Here is an 18,764-nt window from a genome sequence, read left to right on the forward strand (position 1 = left end):
CTCCTGGTAAACTGATATAACTGAGGCAGCTGTCTACAGACCAAGACATCCACTACAGTGGCTGAGGGGAGAGCAACCCCCAGAGCAGATATGATCCACCCTCACCCTGGATGGATGTTCTTCACCTCAGCCTGCAGTGGACCACATCAAGGTCACACGTGCCAAAATCCCACACCAAATCAGGCTTTGCAGGGATTTAACATTCCAGGGCTGAGGAATTGCCTGTGCCAGAAGAATACTGCCATACGAAAGCAACACCAGCATATAATTGAAATAATTTATTTACCACTAGAGCACCACAAAAACAGACATACAATGTGTTAAAATACAGAGTAATCAATCACCAAAGTACAACACAGCTGTCCTTTAAGTTCCTTCTTTTTTGCCTTTAAACCATGCCAACCATACAGTTGTATTGATGTGCTGTCCTACCCCACCCAGCTAAGTGCTACGATTCCCCCTCAGCCCCAGTCAGCCCCCTGGGTCTGATCTTACCAGATGCTGAACATTTCCCATCAGATCTCAGGGACTTTGTTCAGGAAGCTATAATCACCTTGCCAAAATAAGGCCCCGTAGCACAAAGTCCTTGAGCTGTTGCAGACCCATCTGAAGATCATTTGAGGGGTATTTACACCAGACCTGAGAGGTGCTAAGGACTCACATTACTCCACTCTGCAGAGGGGAATTTCACCCATGAGTTCTGCATATTGTAGGATCAGGCCTAACACCCTTGGTAATTAAAGGGAAATACATGCCTAATGAACAAGAAAAAATAAATTGTAGGAGCTTTAAAATAGAGAATTTCAAATATTATCAGTGCATTTTGAGGAACACTAGAAATTTTTTTAAAAAATCGATTCTGGGGCAATGACTTACAGAAAGTGTTCTATGCTTAGAGAAAAACTTCAAATCCAAGTTCAAATTTTCAGCTGCATCCAGCACACAGTAAGTATAGTTGGACAACTATGCTATCTCCCATCCCACTTCTCCAAAACTGGTTTGAAAGCTGCATTCCTGTATCAGAGAACTGCAAAAACATTTTTAAGTTTTGTGAAATGCGCTCACCCTTGTCTTCTCTCCTGTCCAACAAAAATACAGTTCTCATACTGAACCTGATAAAACTAATTTTGCTGTTGTTATACAGCAAAATCCAGAGTACGTATTACCCTGAGGAGTTTCACTGAGTTCAGTGCATCTTCTCACTGGAGTTAGTCTGGCTCAAGCAAGTGTTAGCAGGACAGATTGTTCACCTCAGCTCACTAAATGAATCAGAAGTCTAACACACCTTCTCCTCCTGGGCCAGTGGGTGGGATTAGATAATCTCCGGGGCTACGTTCCCACCTAGGCAATAAACACAGGCACCACAGAAGTCCTGAGGAGCTGCCTGTGCAAGCCACCACGGCACCTCAGTTTTGCACCAGTATTCTGATGAAGCCAAAGAAACTGCACTTCTTAAAACTGGAACTGACAACACCAAGCTTAGGAGTGTCCTCCCAACACTGTTCAGGACAATGGCAGAAAATGTCTCCTCCCATCCAAGCAGAATGCTTGCACTGCAGGTTTCCGGCTTTGCTCTGCAGTAGCATCCATCACATGAAATGAAATGATTGTGCCTTCTTCAGTATTTTCATTCTTATTTAGGTTAGGGTTTTCTTCTCAAAATGAAGTATGCAATGTGGTTTCTTTTTACTCCCTCTACAATATGAAAACAACAAAACCCCAGGAATCCCCGTGTTCCTTTCTCTTTTTTTCAAAAGAAGGTTTAGCATCAACGCAATTGAGAAAAAAATTGGTAAACTTGCCAAAATCAAGGGTCTGATCCTGCCAATCCTTACACATATCCCAACAGCCTGAAGGGCCCTGCTGTGCCACTGCAGAAGTCAAAGGCAAACCTCTGTTACCTGCAGCAGGAGCAGCCCCACAGAGGAGCTGCAGGAGCGAGTTCCCCGTGCCAGGCGGGCGCGTCCGGGTGGGCTGTGCTCCCGCCATGCACGCACGGGCATCGCCGCAGCCGCTGCCTACGGCCTCCTGCACAGCGCTGGATGTCATCCTCTGCAGGGCTTGGCCTCGCCTCAGCCAGGCTGGGACACCTCTTCTCTCCTCACCTCGCTCCCTGCCCACCTGTTTGAATGTCTACAGCCAAAAGGAAATGGGAAAATAGGAAGGCCCAGAGATCTGAACGGCATCGCGATGTAAGCGTTATGAAGGGGGATAGCTGGAGGAGGAGGGGAGGAGCAGGGGGGGGAGATTACTTTAATCCATCCTTTTTTATAAAACAGAAAAACAAATGGAGTCAGGTAGCTTATGTCATAATGATGAACAATATACAAAGCACATGATAGCAATTATTATAAAACATGTATTTGTAGTGCAAGTCAAAATACAGGGACTCTACTCATACTGGCCAGCTAGAGGGAAACACATGATTCTGAGTGATCAAAAAGAGCCCCAAATTCAAATTCAAAGTCATGAGAGCTGACAGTATTACAGAGTACAAAAATATTGTGAAAATTTACACATTACACATAAAGTATGTAATTTTTTAATAGTTTACAAATAGAGATCTACAGATATGTTTCCAATTAAGCTGGCTTTTACTACCCACCTATTGTAATACTCTAGGTATGGTTACATATACCAAAAGAACAAAAAAAATTCCCATAGCATAGCTATACAGCAACATATTAAGGTCTGAAGATTAGACCAGTAAATGTTAAATATTTCACTGGTTTACTAAACTGACATTTTAAATCATTTACAGTAAAAAAAAAATCTTATAGACTTGTCTTTGAGACTGAAACAGAGTGTCCTTTATTAGTAAATTATTCAGTATTTAAAACAAGGGTTTGAGACCTTACAAGAAGTCTCTCTAGGCAGCTGGCATGAAAAATAAGGTATTTTAAAGGCAGAGTTTGTCAGTAATGTAATAACTGATTTCTATTTTAATCGAACTAAACTAACCATTACTTTTCTGATTCTTTTGAGCTTGTGTTCCTTTAGGCTTTATATGTATTTCTGGCAGCTTATTTGGTCTCCACCTTGTCCACACTGGCTGGTGTTCATTCATTTTCCCAATGGTGATACAGAAATGTTCATTTGATAGTTTTTATACACAAATAAATAATGTACTGTTAACTCTATAGCTAAGAGGAATGGGTAGAATGCCTATTGCGTAACAATACAGAGAGATCAAGTAAGGCACGGGACAGATACAGCAACTCCACTTCATGGGATTTTCCTGTTTTTTTCCTTTCACATAGTAACACTAACAAATTTCTTCCAGTGTTTATTTTTTAAAAGGTTTCTTTTTTTCTTTAACTTTGCTTCTTGTCTATCTCACACTATGTGTAGGTGAAATGTAGGAAAAAGCCTTCAATGTTTTGCTTCAGATGCCAGTTTAAAAAAAAACAACAAAACAAACTTTCAAACAGTTCAGACTAGTACCGCTTTTTTTTCTTCTTTTTTTTTCCTTTTAACACTGATGAACCCGGGTTTTTATTTTTCTTTCTTTCCTTCTCACTCTCTCTTTCTTTTTTTTCCTTGGTTATCTTTATTTTTTATAAACACATGTCATGCTGTTTCAGGGATATCCTTTAGCTGCACTTGCAAGACTTGACAATCATGTTGGAAAGCTGTTCGATTTTGGGTGTTTTTCCAATGTAGTAGAGGATGGTGAGGGGTTCCAAATCCTGGGACACACAGCACGGGGAGGCTGAAGCTTCTGGATTTATGGTGTTATACAAGCTGAGTACCTAGAAGAAGAAACCAAAAAAGAGAGATTAAGGCAGCTGCCTCTAATGAGCATACTGTTTTCTGCATCACCTCCTCCCCCAGCACCTGAGAGAATGCCCACTGAAAATGGTATAAAGATTCCTGGAATTTAGGGGTTTTTATGCTTTTCCACTTCAATCTAGTGATCACAATATGCCTGAATTTCCTAAGGTTTTGTCCATACAGTCTTAATCCTCAAAGCAGGCACATACCTGGAGTCTGCCTCTAGAATGATGCCCTTTGGGTCAACAGGCACACCATATTTATGAATACAGAGGAAATTGAAAGGTTTTTATCTGTTTCTTCAGGTTGCCATTTGCTGTTTACAGATTTTGGAATTACAAGTGACCAAAGAGAAGAGAGACCTCTTCAGAGTATAGGCATCCCTCTTCTTTTACCCTCTGCTATGCTACTTAAGTCTATCAATCCCACCCTGCAAGCACCAGGACTCAAGGTGCAGTTATTCCTGCTGAGAGCCAGATGCATGGAGTTACCTCCTATGTCACCCTGGACTCCTATGCATGGTTCTCTGCAAGGGAAGTATGTAGGGTTAGCCACTGATGATGCATAGGTGCTCCTGAGGATGCCATTAATGCCTTAGCCAAACACCAAGTGACCTTTTCCTAGAACTTCCACACAACATTTGCAGCTTAGAGAGACAGAAGATCTGTTCAGGACAGCAACACTAACTACTTTATTAGGCAACTTCTGGCTCCTGGGGCAATTATCCAAACCACATATTTGTGACCATGACAGTTACTCTTCCTCTTTCCTTTAAAAACAAGTGCAGTTCCAAAATGTGTGCACCATTACTCCACACCAGCATGGAAACATACTCACCTTATTTATACCTCTGCCTGCTGACATTGCTAACAGTACAATGTCACAGACAGTGACAGCCACAAAGGGGTCTGTAAGCTCAGGAAGAACATGGTATCATGGTTTTACCAACTGAAAGAAACTCAAGCTGTCCCTTGGGCATGGCAAGTTGTCCCTGCTGGCTGACACTGATCTGTCATTTTAAGGGAGGCTTGAAAAAGGGGAGACATCATTCTTAGTATGGACCCAAGGGTGAAATTCTTACTTTATGACAACTATGATGCAAATGTCTGTCTCTTGCATTTACTGTCTAGACATCCTTAGTGACAGCTGAGAGGAAATTAGCACTTCACAGCAGAATACTGCTCATCCTAAGGCAGGTGGCTAAAATACCACATCCAATCCCTAAAATAAAAAGTCCCATCTCAGGCAACTATGATTTGGTTTATCAACATCCCATACAAAAAGTCCCTCCTTCCCATATAAATTTTCAAAGTGTACAAAAGAATATGTCTTTTGAAGTAAAAGGAGGGCAGCTATCAGTACGGCAGGTCATAAAAGTAGGTGATGACCAGGTGGTACAGCTTGGCTCTTTTGTTACTCTGAAAGTGCCTCCCTCCGTGTCTTTGCCGACCAAACTCATTGTGCCATTTCCACTCATGTCTATAGTGAAAGGCCTTTTCCAAGTCACCTCCAAAGGCTACATACTCACAAGAAGTATTCAATCCAACCATGTGTTCGTATCAATGAACACATAAAAGTAAGTAAATATCTAGGCCAGTACATTTCTCCTGCTTCAACACTAGCTTGAGGCCATGAGTGAATTCCTCTATAGGGCCAAATTTCATCATCCTTAGTTACTGAGACTAACTCTGGATACTTGTGCTGATGTCAGTCCCAGAAACACAGCTCGACCTGCAGTTATAAAACAGAAGCCAAAAATTAGCAAATCCATTACTCACTCTGCTGTGCTGAGTATCTGAGCTCCATAAATATGGGCAGGCTCCTGCACAGAAATTAGCATGGTATCCTTTAGGTTCATGAATCCATTTCCAGCCAAGATCCCTCTTGAAGTCAATATAAAGCGGACGAAGACAGCAATTATCCTGCACATTCCTGGGAAATAAAATACAAACACATCGGTCATAACAAAGACAATGCTGGGAATAAAAACAATCCAGTTGCTCGCTCCCTGGAAATCAACCTTTACAGAAAGGCAGGTCTGAGTCACAAAAATTCTCAGCTAAATCAGATCAATAGTAGCTTATGCTGTAACTGAAATTAGTTATTGCAGGATGCTTGGACATGGTAGGACTTGCTCATACAGACCAAGCTAATGGCTTCCCTGGAGGACTACTCAAGTGTTTTTCTCCAGGTTCTACAGAGGAGACTCTGAGTAGGTGAACGAAGTGAAGGTGATAATTTTGCTCTAACTATGGGGCTAACGCATCTGGAAATCATCCCACATGGAACTGGGCTTCTACTGTCTAAGGTCACAGCAATCTGCACCTGTCTCCATGGGACTGGAGACCGCTGGGCAGAGACCTGCTGCACACAGATGCCTGAGGGTCTGCATTCTGTATAAAGGCTAACTGTAAAGAAACATGATAAAAACTGCATGACACCTCCAAGTCTCCCACCACTGTGTAAGAATATTGGATGTGCAGGCATAGTTACCTAAAACAATAGGCAGCATCTAGAGCACGCTTCTTCCGCCGACTGGGCTGTTGCGACTCAAGTCTGTAGGAGGGTAACAACATTAGCAGAAGATGTGGGGTCTTCCCACTGTATTTTTTCCTATTGGACTTTAAAGCTTTCACATCACCACTGGAATATGTGTAGTCATCAATACCTTCAAAAAATACATTTTGGTGATAAACATTGTGTTGCTTTTTCTTCACAAATTAAATAAACCATCTCTTAAAAAAAAATCTCAGAAACTGGGCCATGGTGGTGTCATCTGGGCATGTTTACTGGGGAAGTGGGGGAAAATTTCAACCCAAGATGCCTAAGATACTCACAGTTCTCATGTTAGCTATTGTGTCAACCCTCCCACATTCACATCTGTTTAATGCCATTTCAGTACATTTACTAGACACGTTTAAGTGAGTAACAGAGAAGGTAACTTCAGTCACTGCATCTTGTGCATCTTAGCTTCAAATGCCCCAAGCAGCGATTCTCTTGTTGCTTCAGTCAGAGCAGTACTCCCAACTTTTAACAGGTATGTACCTTTTAAAACCTTTTAACGCACTTAAAGATGCTCTGGATACTGCACCTTCATTTCCCACTCTTACTTCTAACTAATCCCATTAGTTTCCACCATCACATTCACTCCTTTATGATACTCGTAAATTTCCCGTCTTTCATTGCCAGTTTATTTAAATCTGCTAATTTTCCCCAGAAAGTCAATTATTCTAGTCTCTTCCTTTATATGGGCATGGAAAAGACACTGATTAAAGTATTTCTTCTTGAAATGGCAATCTATGGCCTTGCATTCTGTATTCTCTTTTAACACTAACTGCCTTACTAGCTTCTTACCATGGCAATAGCACAGACAAGAGACTCAAGGTATTGGCCTTTCACAGGAGTCACATTATGCCTTTTGTTAACATCCTTTAGAAAATTAATCCCCCCAACCAGATACTACCATCTAAATAGAAAGAGATACACTATTCTTTTCTTTACATATGCAATTCTAGTGACCAAACACCATACTAATCATTTTTTAAATGCACACAATGGCTTTAATCATATGTACAGTACATGTATTTATGTACAGGAAAAAATTCCAATGCAGTGAAACAACAGTTAGAAAAACTTAATACTTGACAAGGAATATAGCCAAATACTTGGATCACAAGTGAACCAAATCATGATACAGTTCAATAAATGAGAACTTCAGGAACAGAATTTAGGTAAAAATTAGTTCTAATATAGCTATAGATTCATGTGTGTTGGTGGATGGTAACTGTAGTACAGTCAATTAAATATAATTTCTCTTTTGTGAAACTGAAAGTTTAATGGCTTTAAAACACAAGAGAGCTTATACAAACTTCATATATTTACTCCGTATCACTTTGCCTGCTGTCCATAAAGAACACATATAGTCATAACCCTCACTACACAGTTTTTTATTCTTTAATGCCCACTTATTCCAATCTTTTCAACTAAGTCTGACTCATTACAGTACTAGGATGGAGAGCAAAAGGATAATTTTGAAAATATTGAGCTATTTTCTCATAACTATCCAATAGTGGATGGCAAACTGGGCAAGAGTCTTCACTAAATCCAAAAATGTACATGTATCTGGTGAGCATGCTGCAAACTGTAACACAGATTTTTAAGGACATCAAAGGTGCATGCATGGAATGAGACAGCTTTTTCATGCCTTGTGATTTTAGAATTTTTCAGGTGATACAGTTTTACCCTTGTGACTTTAGTATAATTTCCTACCAGCTGAGAATCACAATTCTCAAATGAGCAAGTTTTCAATCAGCTGAATGCCATTTAGAAGGCAGAAACAGCGTTTTATTTCTCTCCTCAATTAGTACATACCACAACATTTTAAAAAGTTGGAGGCTTTTTTCTTTAATTACCTGCAAATCTTGCTTCAAGCTCCTCACTTTTATTTGGGATGATGTAATTATTGGAAGGCACAAAGGTACAGCATGGACAATGTAAGCTTATCTTAAATCCAAGATTCCTGTCTGCAAAACATAAAAGTGAGTGGAGTTGGTTTTTACATGTGGAATGACTCTGAAATACTCCTGAGTTAATGGAGGAGCAGCTGGGGCAGGAGGAAAAGCAAAGAGCACTTTTTGTCACCTCTGTGATGGAGCCATTCATGTACAGCCTCAGTGACATCAAAAGACAACCATTCTCCTTCAGCTCTTGTTTTAACTACTTTGCTGTCAATATAGCGCTGTCCTGGTGATGATAATTCTTTAGATTTTAAAACCTGAAAGACACAACAAATAAGATTTCCTACAGGTTAACATTTACCTGGTTGCTTTTAAAATGGATCACTAACATTAGAAAATAGCACAAGAAACTATTAGAGTTGAAACCTCTATGCAGCAGATGAACATTTGTGCACATTTTCAGGAAGAATCTTCTTGGGGTGTGTAAGGAGAAGAAAAATATAAAAACACCCTAATGAAATCAGCTTAGGCTCCCAAGCAAAACACACCATCACATATTCCTTAGTGAGAGAAATCACACAGAAAGAACTGCCCTGAAAACCTATCCCGTAATACAAGTGCTCTTCTGAAGAGATCACAGTAATCATCAAAAGAAGCTATTTCACCTTCTTCAGTTATACTTATACTGGCTAGAGCACAAGATGCCAAAGTCCAGGCTGTACAATGTAGTCTGTACACTGAAGATATTACATTGCTCCCCTATAACTAACCTATGGTATTGCCTTATTCATGCTTTTTAGCCTTCCCTCTGATTTTGGGTACTAATCATACATTGAACAGATAGCCATGCACAGATTTGTGCCAACAGGTGAGGCTGCCTCCATCCAAACTTTGATACAGGCTGTATTTGTATTTTTGTCAAATGTTTCAGCAAAGCTTCCACTGATCAAGCAATAAAAAATACTTGAACAAAAGAAACCCAGGCCCTGCATGACCAGAATTTCAAGTGTCCACAGTCCTCCTCATCCCAGGCAAACAATTCAGTGAGTGCCTTCCCATATACAAGCATAGACTGCTATTATTTACCCTAAGACAAAACCAATTGGACTTCTGGCTGTTAACAGCTGGTTTCTGGTTTTCTGGTTATTACTCTGTTGATAGTCTTGTGATGCAGGGAGCTGGAATGCCATGCAACATTTAGTCAACTCCAATCAAGATAGCACACGATAACATCACTTTGTAACTTTTGGCATGCCAGCTGTGCGACTTCATATTTTGTTTCTGGTTTTTCCTTTAAGCACCCAAATCCATCTCCAAATGAGTAACTGACAACATCTCATTGTTTCCTCCTATTTTCTCAGCCCAGAACAACCTGACATCTAGCAAGCAGTGCTGTAATAAAATCATGGTGAAACCACATAATACACGTAAAGAAAAATATTTCTAAAGAGGTGTGAAACTATGTCATCGTGATAAAATCATGCTTTTCGTAATTAAACAGGCTTGAAAAGCTCAGATTCTGTCCAGCATGTGGAGTCAGCATGCAGAGTCTCCCTGTTTATTGCAAGGCAGTGCTGGATCTCTCATAGGCCAACACCGTGGCTCCTACACTAACATTTGTCTTATGAAAAGAACAGCAACATGACAGGCTCTTTGTCTTCTTTCTGATCAACACATTTAGCAAAAAGCCATGAGAAGATGTTGGTTCAAGTCCAGAAGATTACTAAGGGCCCCTGGTAGGCAATGCTGAGTTCCCCAGTAGAAACTAAGGGCACTCCAACAGTGAACATTGGGACTTCTTTTTATGAGGTAACCTTCAAACAAAGTGTCTGAACAATTGTTTACAGAGAGTCTGGCAGCAGCAAGGGGACTACCACTGCTCAGAAGTGCCAGAGGGATGAGAGAATCAGTAATCAATGCTGGGAAAGTCCCAGAGAAGTACAAATATAACGTTGCCTTCCCTTTGGTCTTTATCAGGTCAAGTGTTTCTGAGGATGTAATGCAGCTGTCATTCTGCAAGGATGTGTTGGGGCTGGGGGGTGGGGGGTGTGAAGCAAATGGGACACAAGAACTTGGCTCATTTCTCTTCCTTTCTGCACAGTCATATCTTTCCAAAGACTCCAGAAACTGCATACCTCAGTTTTGGCAGTGATGTAAGGACTAAAAGTAAGTAATGTGCCAAAAGCAATCTCCTGATGTTAACTATAATTGGTCTTAGACATATTCTGAAGACACAGCTGTGCCTTGGTATCAAAATTAAATGTATTTATTCCAGTCTTTATCCCAGTTGCTACCAAAAGACAGAGTCAAGGGCTGTCAGTGTGTACCTGGAATAAGAGGCATTTGTAAAAGTACAAGAAATCATCACTGTACGTATCCAATGCTCCAAGGAAAATCCAACCCCACTGTTGAGCTGAATGGCAAGAAAATGCTTCTGAGCTGTATGGCACTATGGGACAGGATGGATATCATGGATTAAAAGAGCTGGATATTATCCACCCTATGGTACCTACAACATCTGAGAGTAAAGTTTCTCTCCATGTTGTTTACACAGCATATTCAGGAAGAAAATTATAAAGAATGAGGTAGAAAGTCACAAACTAAGTATGAGATAATTTCCACAACTGACACCATGGGTTAAACAGGCACTGGCAGCTCTTAAGCAAAAGGCTGTTAAGGGAGAAGAGTGTTACACTTGGTGAAATTAACTTAAATCTCCTTCTCTTGGGTTAAGTATCTTTAAAGTGTTAGGGTGATGCATGATCTTAACAATATGAGTACTTGTAAGCAAGAATGATCTTCTAGTCTCACCATTTCAATTATCTCTTCTTTTTCTCTTAAATTGTCGGAAGTGTGGAAAGCTAATGGAAGATAAAATCCAAGACTGGATCCTCAGAGTCTATTTTCTCCCACAAATAATTCTGATTAAATTTCTTTTCCTACCCTGCTTTTTATTTCCATTCACACTGAAGTAATTACACTCTATATGGGGGTAAACAAAGGGGCCTTTTTGTAGGAATCTCTCAGAAATTTTTACAGCTGCAACATATTCTTCAAATGAGTCTTCCAGAAATCACTACATGAAATAAGCATTTTAAGTTCTCTGTGCCATTTCCCCACTTTGGTTTGCTTCTTTTTACTTTGCCCTACAATTCTGGTTTTAACCTTCCCCAGCAGCAACATGCCTTTTTCTTCCAATACACCCTCAAGTATATATCCTCAAGGAAAAACTTCTCTTTCACCATTTCCAATCCTTTCTTCCTACTAGATCAACCAATTTAGTTTCAAAAAAGAATAAAAGCCTTGCAGCTTTTGTGCTTGAAAGCTTGTCTACTTCCTCCAACCACACTGATTGGTCTTAGAAGAGATATTACCTTCACCTATAAACATTGCCTTGCCTTACCTATAAACACCACCTCACCTTCATGCTTAGCCCATCTCAACCACATCAAACACGGTTATCAGAACTGCTGCTGCACAGCTTGTACCTGCAGGAGCTAAACAAAAGCCTTTGTGCAAAAGTTTTCAGTCCATTAAAAGTATTAACAGAAGGCAGGGGGAAAAAAGAAAATCCACAGGAGAGAAAGTCAACAAAGTCAAACTTCCCCTTTAATCCTTTCTTACTTCCTTTTGGCACCTTACCCAAACACTCCCTCTTGAAGAGGTAGAAATAGTTGGGTCTGACTACAGGCCATGATGGGAAGGCAAAGGTTTTCTGGTGGGGGAATCCTTTGCATCACCCACTGCATGCAGAGACACAGATCCCATCATTTGCATGAGCAGGAGACAGAGTTTCCACACAGCAGCCCCACCTCCCCCAGTGGGGAGGGACACATCCCAACACCCCCAGATACAAGCATGGTGATGCACGATGGCTGCGCAGGAACAGCTGTGAGCATGCACACCTGCACACGCCTCAGACACAGCTCAAAGCCAGCAAACACGGGTTCTGGACATGGACATGTCTGTCCAGGGATATCTGCTCTCTCGGTCTTGCTTCCACTGCCTGTTAGAACAAATGATTACACAGGGAACATACATATACAGATCACATGCTGGGCATGAGCTGAACTGGAAGAACTGTTACCAAAAGGTGATCCACCAGGCTTCTAGACCAGTATACAGAGTAACTTTCATTCAGTAGCAATGCCCTAAATTCTTAGAACAATTTCAGGTTTTTTCTACCCCATTTTTGAATGTGATTCCTCCCTTTCACAGGAAAACCACCAACTAAAACACTTCTTAATCTTCTCTTGACCAATGCCTTGCACACTGCCTTCTACCTACCGTTTTCTATGCCCACTGCTAACCTACCTCTCATACATTTTTTTTCAATTCTGAAGCTTCTTGAAAATATCTGGTGAAAAAATGATCTTACAAATACCCATGAGGAGTCTCTAGATTCGACATACATGCAGCTACTGCCAGCACACCAAGGTGAAACAAACACATGAAAAAATGAATAATGCAGTTAATTGCAGGAAATGGCTCATGAAGAAGCCAGATGCAAACAAAGCATTGCTCTTTTTTGTACATTGTTTAGGAAGCCCAGCCGGGGATCTTGGTGATGACAGCACTCACATGCCACCCTCATCAGGCCTGCCAGATTTCTGGTATTTTACAAATCCTGTTGAAATATACTCTTAATTCTGCTCAGTCTTCTGGGGGAGAACCTCTGCTTGGCTGGCAGGGATTTGTCTGTGCTCCTCTTCATCCATTAGAGGAGGCTGACCCATGATGTTATCTTGAAAGGACATCCCAAATCACCACGACCAGGGCATTCAGCAGTGAAAAAATTTAGTTTTGTCACAAACTGGTTTCAGAAGCATGAGGAGTTTCCAGAAAATACGGATTTGTAAATTACTTCTGTCACTTGCTATGCTTATTTTTCAGACTAACTGGAAAGCATTAACAGATACATTTTTTAAAAATTTAAGTATCAAGTAGCTGAAATCTTCATTCAAATACTGGAGGATGAAACTGTTTATTTATAGGCACACAAATTTATACCCTCAGGAAACTATCACACAGTAAAAGTAAGGATAAGGATTATCTTAGTCTGTATTTTATAAACTGTAAAGTACACTGAGAACACTACATAATTTATGATAACAAACAAAGCAGAATGCTTGCAAAATTAGCAGAAACATGACTTCTTTAAAGAATGGGGCATATCAGCAGTTAATATGAGCAGAGCAGCAGCACTCAGTGTCAGTGTAATTAGACTGGTTCAAAAACAAACTCGAAAAAACTACTAAGCCCACGACTGTTAAACATTATTTTGTTCAAAGTTTCCTTTGCCTACTCCCCCACTCATATATTTAGGCAGCTAAAGCAGGGGATAACTGAATCAACACATTAGTGTATGCATTCTAGACAATAACCACTGACAGCAGACGCCAGAACAGCCTGTCTTCGTGACTCATTACACAGCTAAAAGGAAAAAATTTGACATGAAGATACACTGGCTCTTTCAAATAACTAGAACCCCAGAACAGCAACTTGTTTAGTTCATTTCAGATTTGGTATTCTGGCCAATAACTACTTCTAGTCTTCTACTGTCACCACAATCAGATGCAGAAGAATGGGAAAATTACAATTAAGTATAATTTACAGTGGAATAGTTTTGGCTAATAAATTCACCACCTCCTCAGCAAGCAAACAAAGAACTGAATGTGGTTCAGCAGTGATGATACACAGGCTGATGCATCAATGACATACATCCGCTACAGCCAAGAAAACCAAGAGCATTTTATGGCTGGGTTTGGGAATTATGGTCACCAACTCTTTGGAAATATTTTTGGTGACTTATAGCTTCTTAAAACAAGTTGATGAACTTTCCAAACATAGTAATAAGATCATATGGCCACTTAAAAATATCTATCCGATTTCCTGCACTGCATTAGAACTTGAAATGGTCACTGCTATCAGCCAGTGTGGGTTCTGCAGTCACTGAACAGAAGTAAATATGGCATTATCTTGTGAAAACCTGCTATTAATCTGTCTTTCCTCTCCATTCATTCTGGACTGTCTGATCTCCTCCCTCCAGATGCTGTTGGCCCCCTGATAACTTCCTTCCTTCCCTTCCCTTCTCTGTCATTTCAGACTCCTGTGATGTTCCTGTATTACAACATCTTGGCAGGCTCACTTCTCTTTCTCTGACTTATCAGTCATTATCCACGATTTCCATTGGAACTTCATGGCCCTTTTAAAAATAATGGAAATAACCTGACATGTGCTTGTAAGCCTAAAGTAAATAAGCCCAAACAATGAGATCCAGTGGTAAATGAGGTGCTTATGCTGGTTAACATGAGAGCAAAGATAAGTTCAGCTATGCACACCATGGCTGAAAATTGCCATTTAGGATGACCTTTCCTGAACCAGAAGAAACTGCAGGGGACTACAGCCTAACTCTTTACACTGGAATGACCAGATTCCCAAGGTCTGCATACACAGCTGCTGGGAGTTTCCAAATTCTTACATACGATTCACCCTATTGAAAGATTCACCCACTGCCTGGTTCCAAATTTCAAAGGTCTCCTCAGACAGCTCTCAGGGACTTCAGCCAGCTCTTTCTGAAACTTACAGTTAAAAAATGGCCATGCTAATTATCAATCCTTTCTCATTGCCCGGTTAAATCTCAGGCCTTTGATCCTATTTTGGACATAAGGAAAACAAAATTCTTGATTCTGCTGCAAACCTCTCCAGTTTATTACTCATTATATGTGAAAACATATGGTATAAAGTGCAAAGCTTCCATACGTACCTTTTGCCAGATAATTGGGAATCTACTGGCTATCAAAATCTTAGCTGCTTCTAAGTGCAAGAGACGAGCTTTTTAAAAAATATCGTGTGAGTTTTTAAGCTCTTCTTGTAGCCACTCCTGCAAAGGAATAATTCAGACTCTGCCTTCAGTGCTATGGAGTTAAAAGGGCTTTACAGTCCCCCGCTTATCAATGAAGACTTTCCATTACTTGCAATGGTCTCCAAATCAGGCTCAAACTGAGGGCAGAATCTTTAGAGACTACTATATGAGATGCAGAGTTCCTGCCAAAATACAAAGAAAGGTATGGAGTACTTGCCAAAGTTTGTAAAAAACCCATAGGTCTCTGATCCATCTGCTCAGAACTTGCCAGACACGTTCTTCATGCAAACTTGCAAATAAAAAGAACATATTGCACACATAACCTAACTGCTTTTATATCTGGATGGGCTACAGCTGCAGAAGGATTCTCTTACAGTGCTGGCTGATGCTCACTTAAAGGTAAAAGAAGGTGAAGTGTGAGGCAGGCAAAGAGATGAGCACTTGAGCAGGTCAGAAAGGGAGGGGAAGTCAAGTGTGTCATGGAATCACTGTGACTGACTCGTTGCATCACCCTGTGGTGACAGGATGAGCTCTGGAAGAGAAAGGATTCTGGGAAGGGATTTCCTTTCCATTTGTTCCCCAAGCAGGGCCTTCCTCCCGATACTGAAGATACATTTGCAGTGTAAGTTGGGGACAGAGCCCTGAGGCTGTCCAGTCTGATTTATGTTTAAGCAGGCAGGAAGACTCTGCATTGTTTAAGCAATAAAGAAGAACGGAGGGTCTGGGGTCCTTCTTCTGGAAGATTCTGAAATATTGAGGGCAATTTCCTGCCATTTGGGAGATTTTAAGATAGCTCCAAAGAAAGATTTTATATAAAATGAAGCAAAACAAAAAAATCCCGTAAACTTATCTAGCCTTTAGCTTTAACTTGCCAAAGGCACATTATGTTTTATTAAAGTATCAACAAAGAGGAGCCAAAGTCAACAGAAACAGAGTGGGTTCTCCTGTCTTCTAGCCAAATCTCCCAGATCCTGCAGGGTAGTCCTGTGTTCATATCCCCTTTATGCACAGGTCTCCTAAGGCTTTTTCTCTTCCTTGGTCCTGGTCCCTGACAGTCGCATCTTATCTTCATGTGCATTTTACTACAACATTTTGGCATGCGGCTTTCTTGGCTAAATGAGTATTTGAACACAGTACTTTCTACAAGATGTTGTCTTCTTCCACAAGTCCCTCCTCTTTCTTCCCTTCCTCTTGCCTGCCTTGTTCCCTATAACTCAGTTCTCCTTGTAGTCTTCTCTTCCCACCACCTACAGGTTTCCACACAAATCACTCCCATCCTCCTCCATTTTCTCCCATCACCTATTCTTCTTCACATAGCCCTCTCTCTAACAAGGCTTCACATTGTTTCCTAAAGCTCCCCAGAACAGGAGCACCACCTTTCCCCCTCCAACAGTACATGGCCATCAAGCCAACCTATTGTTCCTTAGCCCAGTGACCACCACGCTGAGCTGCTTGCTTCAAACTTGCTCGTGTCCCAGCGTAATGTAGGCTTGGCTACCCCAACAAACCCCAGCCCAAAGAACAGGAACCCAAAGCTAGCTGTTGTTTTCAGACCCATGGCGTGCATTCCCATGCCTCCAATAATGTACAGGCAGCACAAATGGCAATACAGCCACCTGTGGCCCACACTTCTACACATGGCAGTGTCCAGCTGGGAAGTACACACTGGCCCTTGCCAGGAGCTGATGGAAATATTATATATTATATTCCTTCAAGTTGTCTTTAGTAATTGCTCTATTCCTGACAAGAGGCAGGTGCATCCAAGATACGCTCCCAAATTACAGTGAAGATGATGGAGCCATAAACACTTGCCCTCATGCTCACAGAGTATTTGCCAAAGGTACTCTAGATATGATCTCTAATGTACTGACAACTTTTTATAGGGCATATAGTATCTGGAACCAGAAAAAGGGGATTCTGGAAAAGGAAGAAAACAGTAATTCAATTGAAATATACTGCAAATTAACTTCCTCTGCTCCTGAGCTGTTGCTGGGGAAAAGTGAAGGAGTTTGGTAGAGTGGAAAGTTATCATATCCATGCCTTATACTGGGTTTGGCACTTCAAAGAACACCATACATTTGCCATGCAACATAACCTCATAACCCTTCAGAATGCAAGAGTCTGGTTTCAGGATAGCAATACATAAATGGTGAGATCCAAATGCACTACTTTAGATGTGGGTCACAGCAATGGCAGGCAGTCATTTACAGCCAAGTGCCCCAGGTGATATCTGTAATACAGACATCCTGTGCCAGCTCACAGCCACAAATCCTGCTTCATGGTATTTTCTTCCATGCCATTAGAGACAGCACTTTTTGGCAAGAAAAGAGAGCAAGACCCCTCTGCGCCTGATTATATGGAGATCAGCCTGAAGAATCTCTGTTGCAGTCAGTGTAAATTGCCTCAGATTTGCACCACGGAGATTTGGCCCAAATCTATGGTAGCTCACTCTAAATGTATTCCCCAACTGAAAAACAGCAGAAAACACCATCTGAATTGAAAGTATTTGAGCAACTGACTGTGGTTTAAATTTAAATCTGACTCATAATGGGGTAGTGTGTTCCACAGCATCTTCCTCCTCATACCTCCAAGCAGGGAGAGAGGCCCTGGAGGAAATGGGGGCTACCACTGCCTAGAGGACAGACAGTGGTAGCCTTTCTAGATCCTGAGCAAGCTCCACGGGAGCTCTTGATATGGACTGGGCCCTCCCCAAAATGGAAAGACCAGAGGTCTCCCCATTTGCTTTGGATTCTTCACTGCAATCTGATGTGTATCCCCTGCTTTAACCTGGCACTGTTCATTTGCCTCAACCCTTGCTCTGATACATCCTGTGGATCCATCCCTCCCATCCACAGCCTCTCAGGTAACGCCATCCACAGCAGCCTCAGACAACGATGACAATAAAACACAATGCTTCAGCTGCACTTTTTGTGATGCTTTATCATGTGTTAACAAAACATGGCACCACTTCCACAGGAAGTAATTATTATTTGTTATTGTTTGACTGCCTGCACATAATAAAAATACCTTAAACCCAATACCACACCACTCTCTGAAGGATGTCTTTTTACCCTGTAAGGGTTTCTACTAGTTCTGCTTTGCAGTGGTGCCTATTTGTTTTTAGGAATGCTTATTCATAAAGGACAAGGTTTTTTTTGAAGGGTGCAGGAACTTTGTTCATAAATACAGAAGCACCTTAATAAAAGAAAGATGTGATGAAGTCTTCAAAGCAGGGAAGAAAACTGATGAACAAAGACATTCCCATAACAACTGAGCTTTATCTGATCAAATTCCAATAAAGCCTGCATTTGGCATAAATCTTTAAAAACATAGCAAGGGCCACTGGAGGATGCTAAAACTTGTTTATTTAATATTATTTCTCCTCCCTTCTCCAAAAGTACTTTATCCTCTTAATATTTTCTGAAGTCTCGGTGCACGCTGGGAAGCGCATTGAGTGAGCACGGCGTGGTGGAAGGACGGGAGAAGCGCGCCTTGTCTGAGGTCACACCGCTTCCTTCCTTCCCTCCCTCCGGCTTCCTTCCCACTCTCCAACGTGCTCTGCTGATGATCAGCAGTATAACCACCAGATTAAGCCTCTCTTTTGGGCAGAAGAAACAACAGAAAGGGTAGTGCCTTTAAAGAATTTAATTCTCTGCAGATTCACTTAA

The 18,764-nt window shown here is 41.2% G+C and overlaps 1 protein-coding gene across 2 annotated transcripts in view; it reads right to left on the bottom strand.

Moving 5' to 3' along the window:
- Nucleotides 1-263: 263 nt before the first annotated feature.
- Nucleotides 264-18,764, bottom strand: part of TGFB2 (transforming growth factor beta 2) — a 60,836-nt gene continuing 42,335 nt past the window's right edge. The window contains exons 3-7 of one of the 2 annotated variants that reach the window (XM_036380658.2): nucleotides 8,416-8,548; nucleotides 8,187-8,297; nucleotides 6,268-6,442; nucleotides 5,553-5,706; nucleotides 264-3,752 (exon numbers count right to left, since the gene is read on the bottom strand). In XM_036380658.2, coding sequence (XP_036236551.1) covers nucleotides 3,594-3,752; nucleotides 5,553-5,706; nucleotides 6,268-6,442; nucleotides 8,187-8,297; nucleotides 8,416-8,548 — 732 coding nt within the window. In that variant the 3' untranslated portion in view covers nucleotides 264-3,593. Of the gene's footprint in view, nucleotides 3,753-5,552; nucleotides 5,707-6,267; nucleotides 6,443-8,186; nucleotides 8,298-8,415; nucleotides 8,549-18,764 lie in introns of those variants that run through there. The other variant, XM_054514357.1, reaches the window with a different exon arrangement.

Source organism: Molothrus ater, chromosome 3, assembly GCF_012460135.2.
Source record: "Molothrus ater isolate BHLD 08-10-18 breed brown headed cowbird chromosome 3, BPBGC_Mater_1.1, whole genome shotgun sequence".
Classification (NCBI taxonomy): domain Eukaryota; kingdom Metazoa; phylum Chordata; class Aves; order Passeriformes; family Icteridae; genus Molothrus; species Molothrus ater.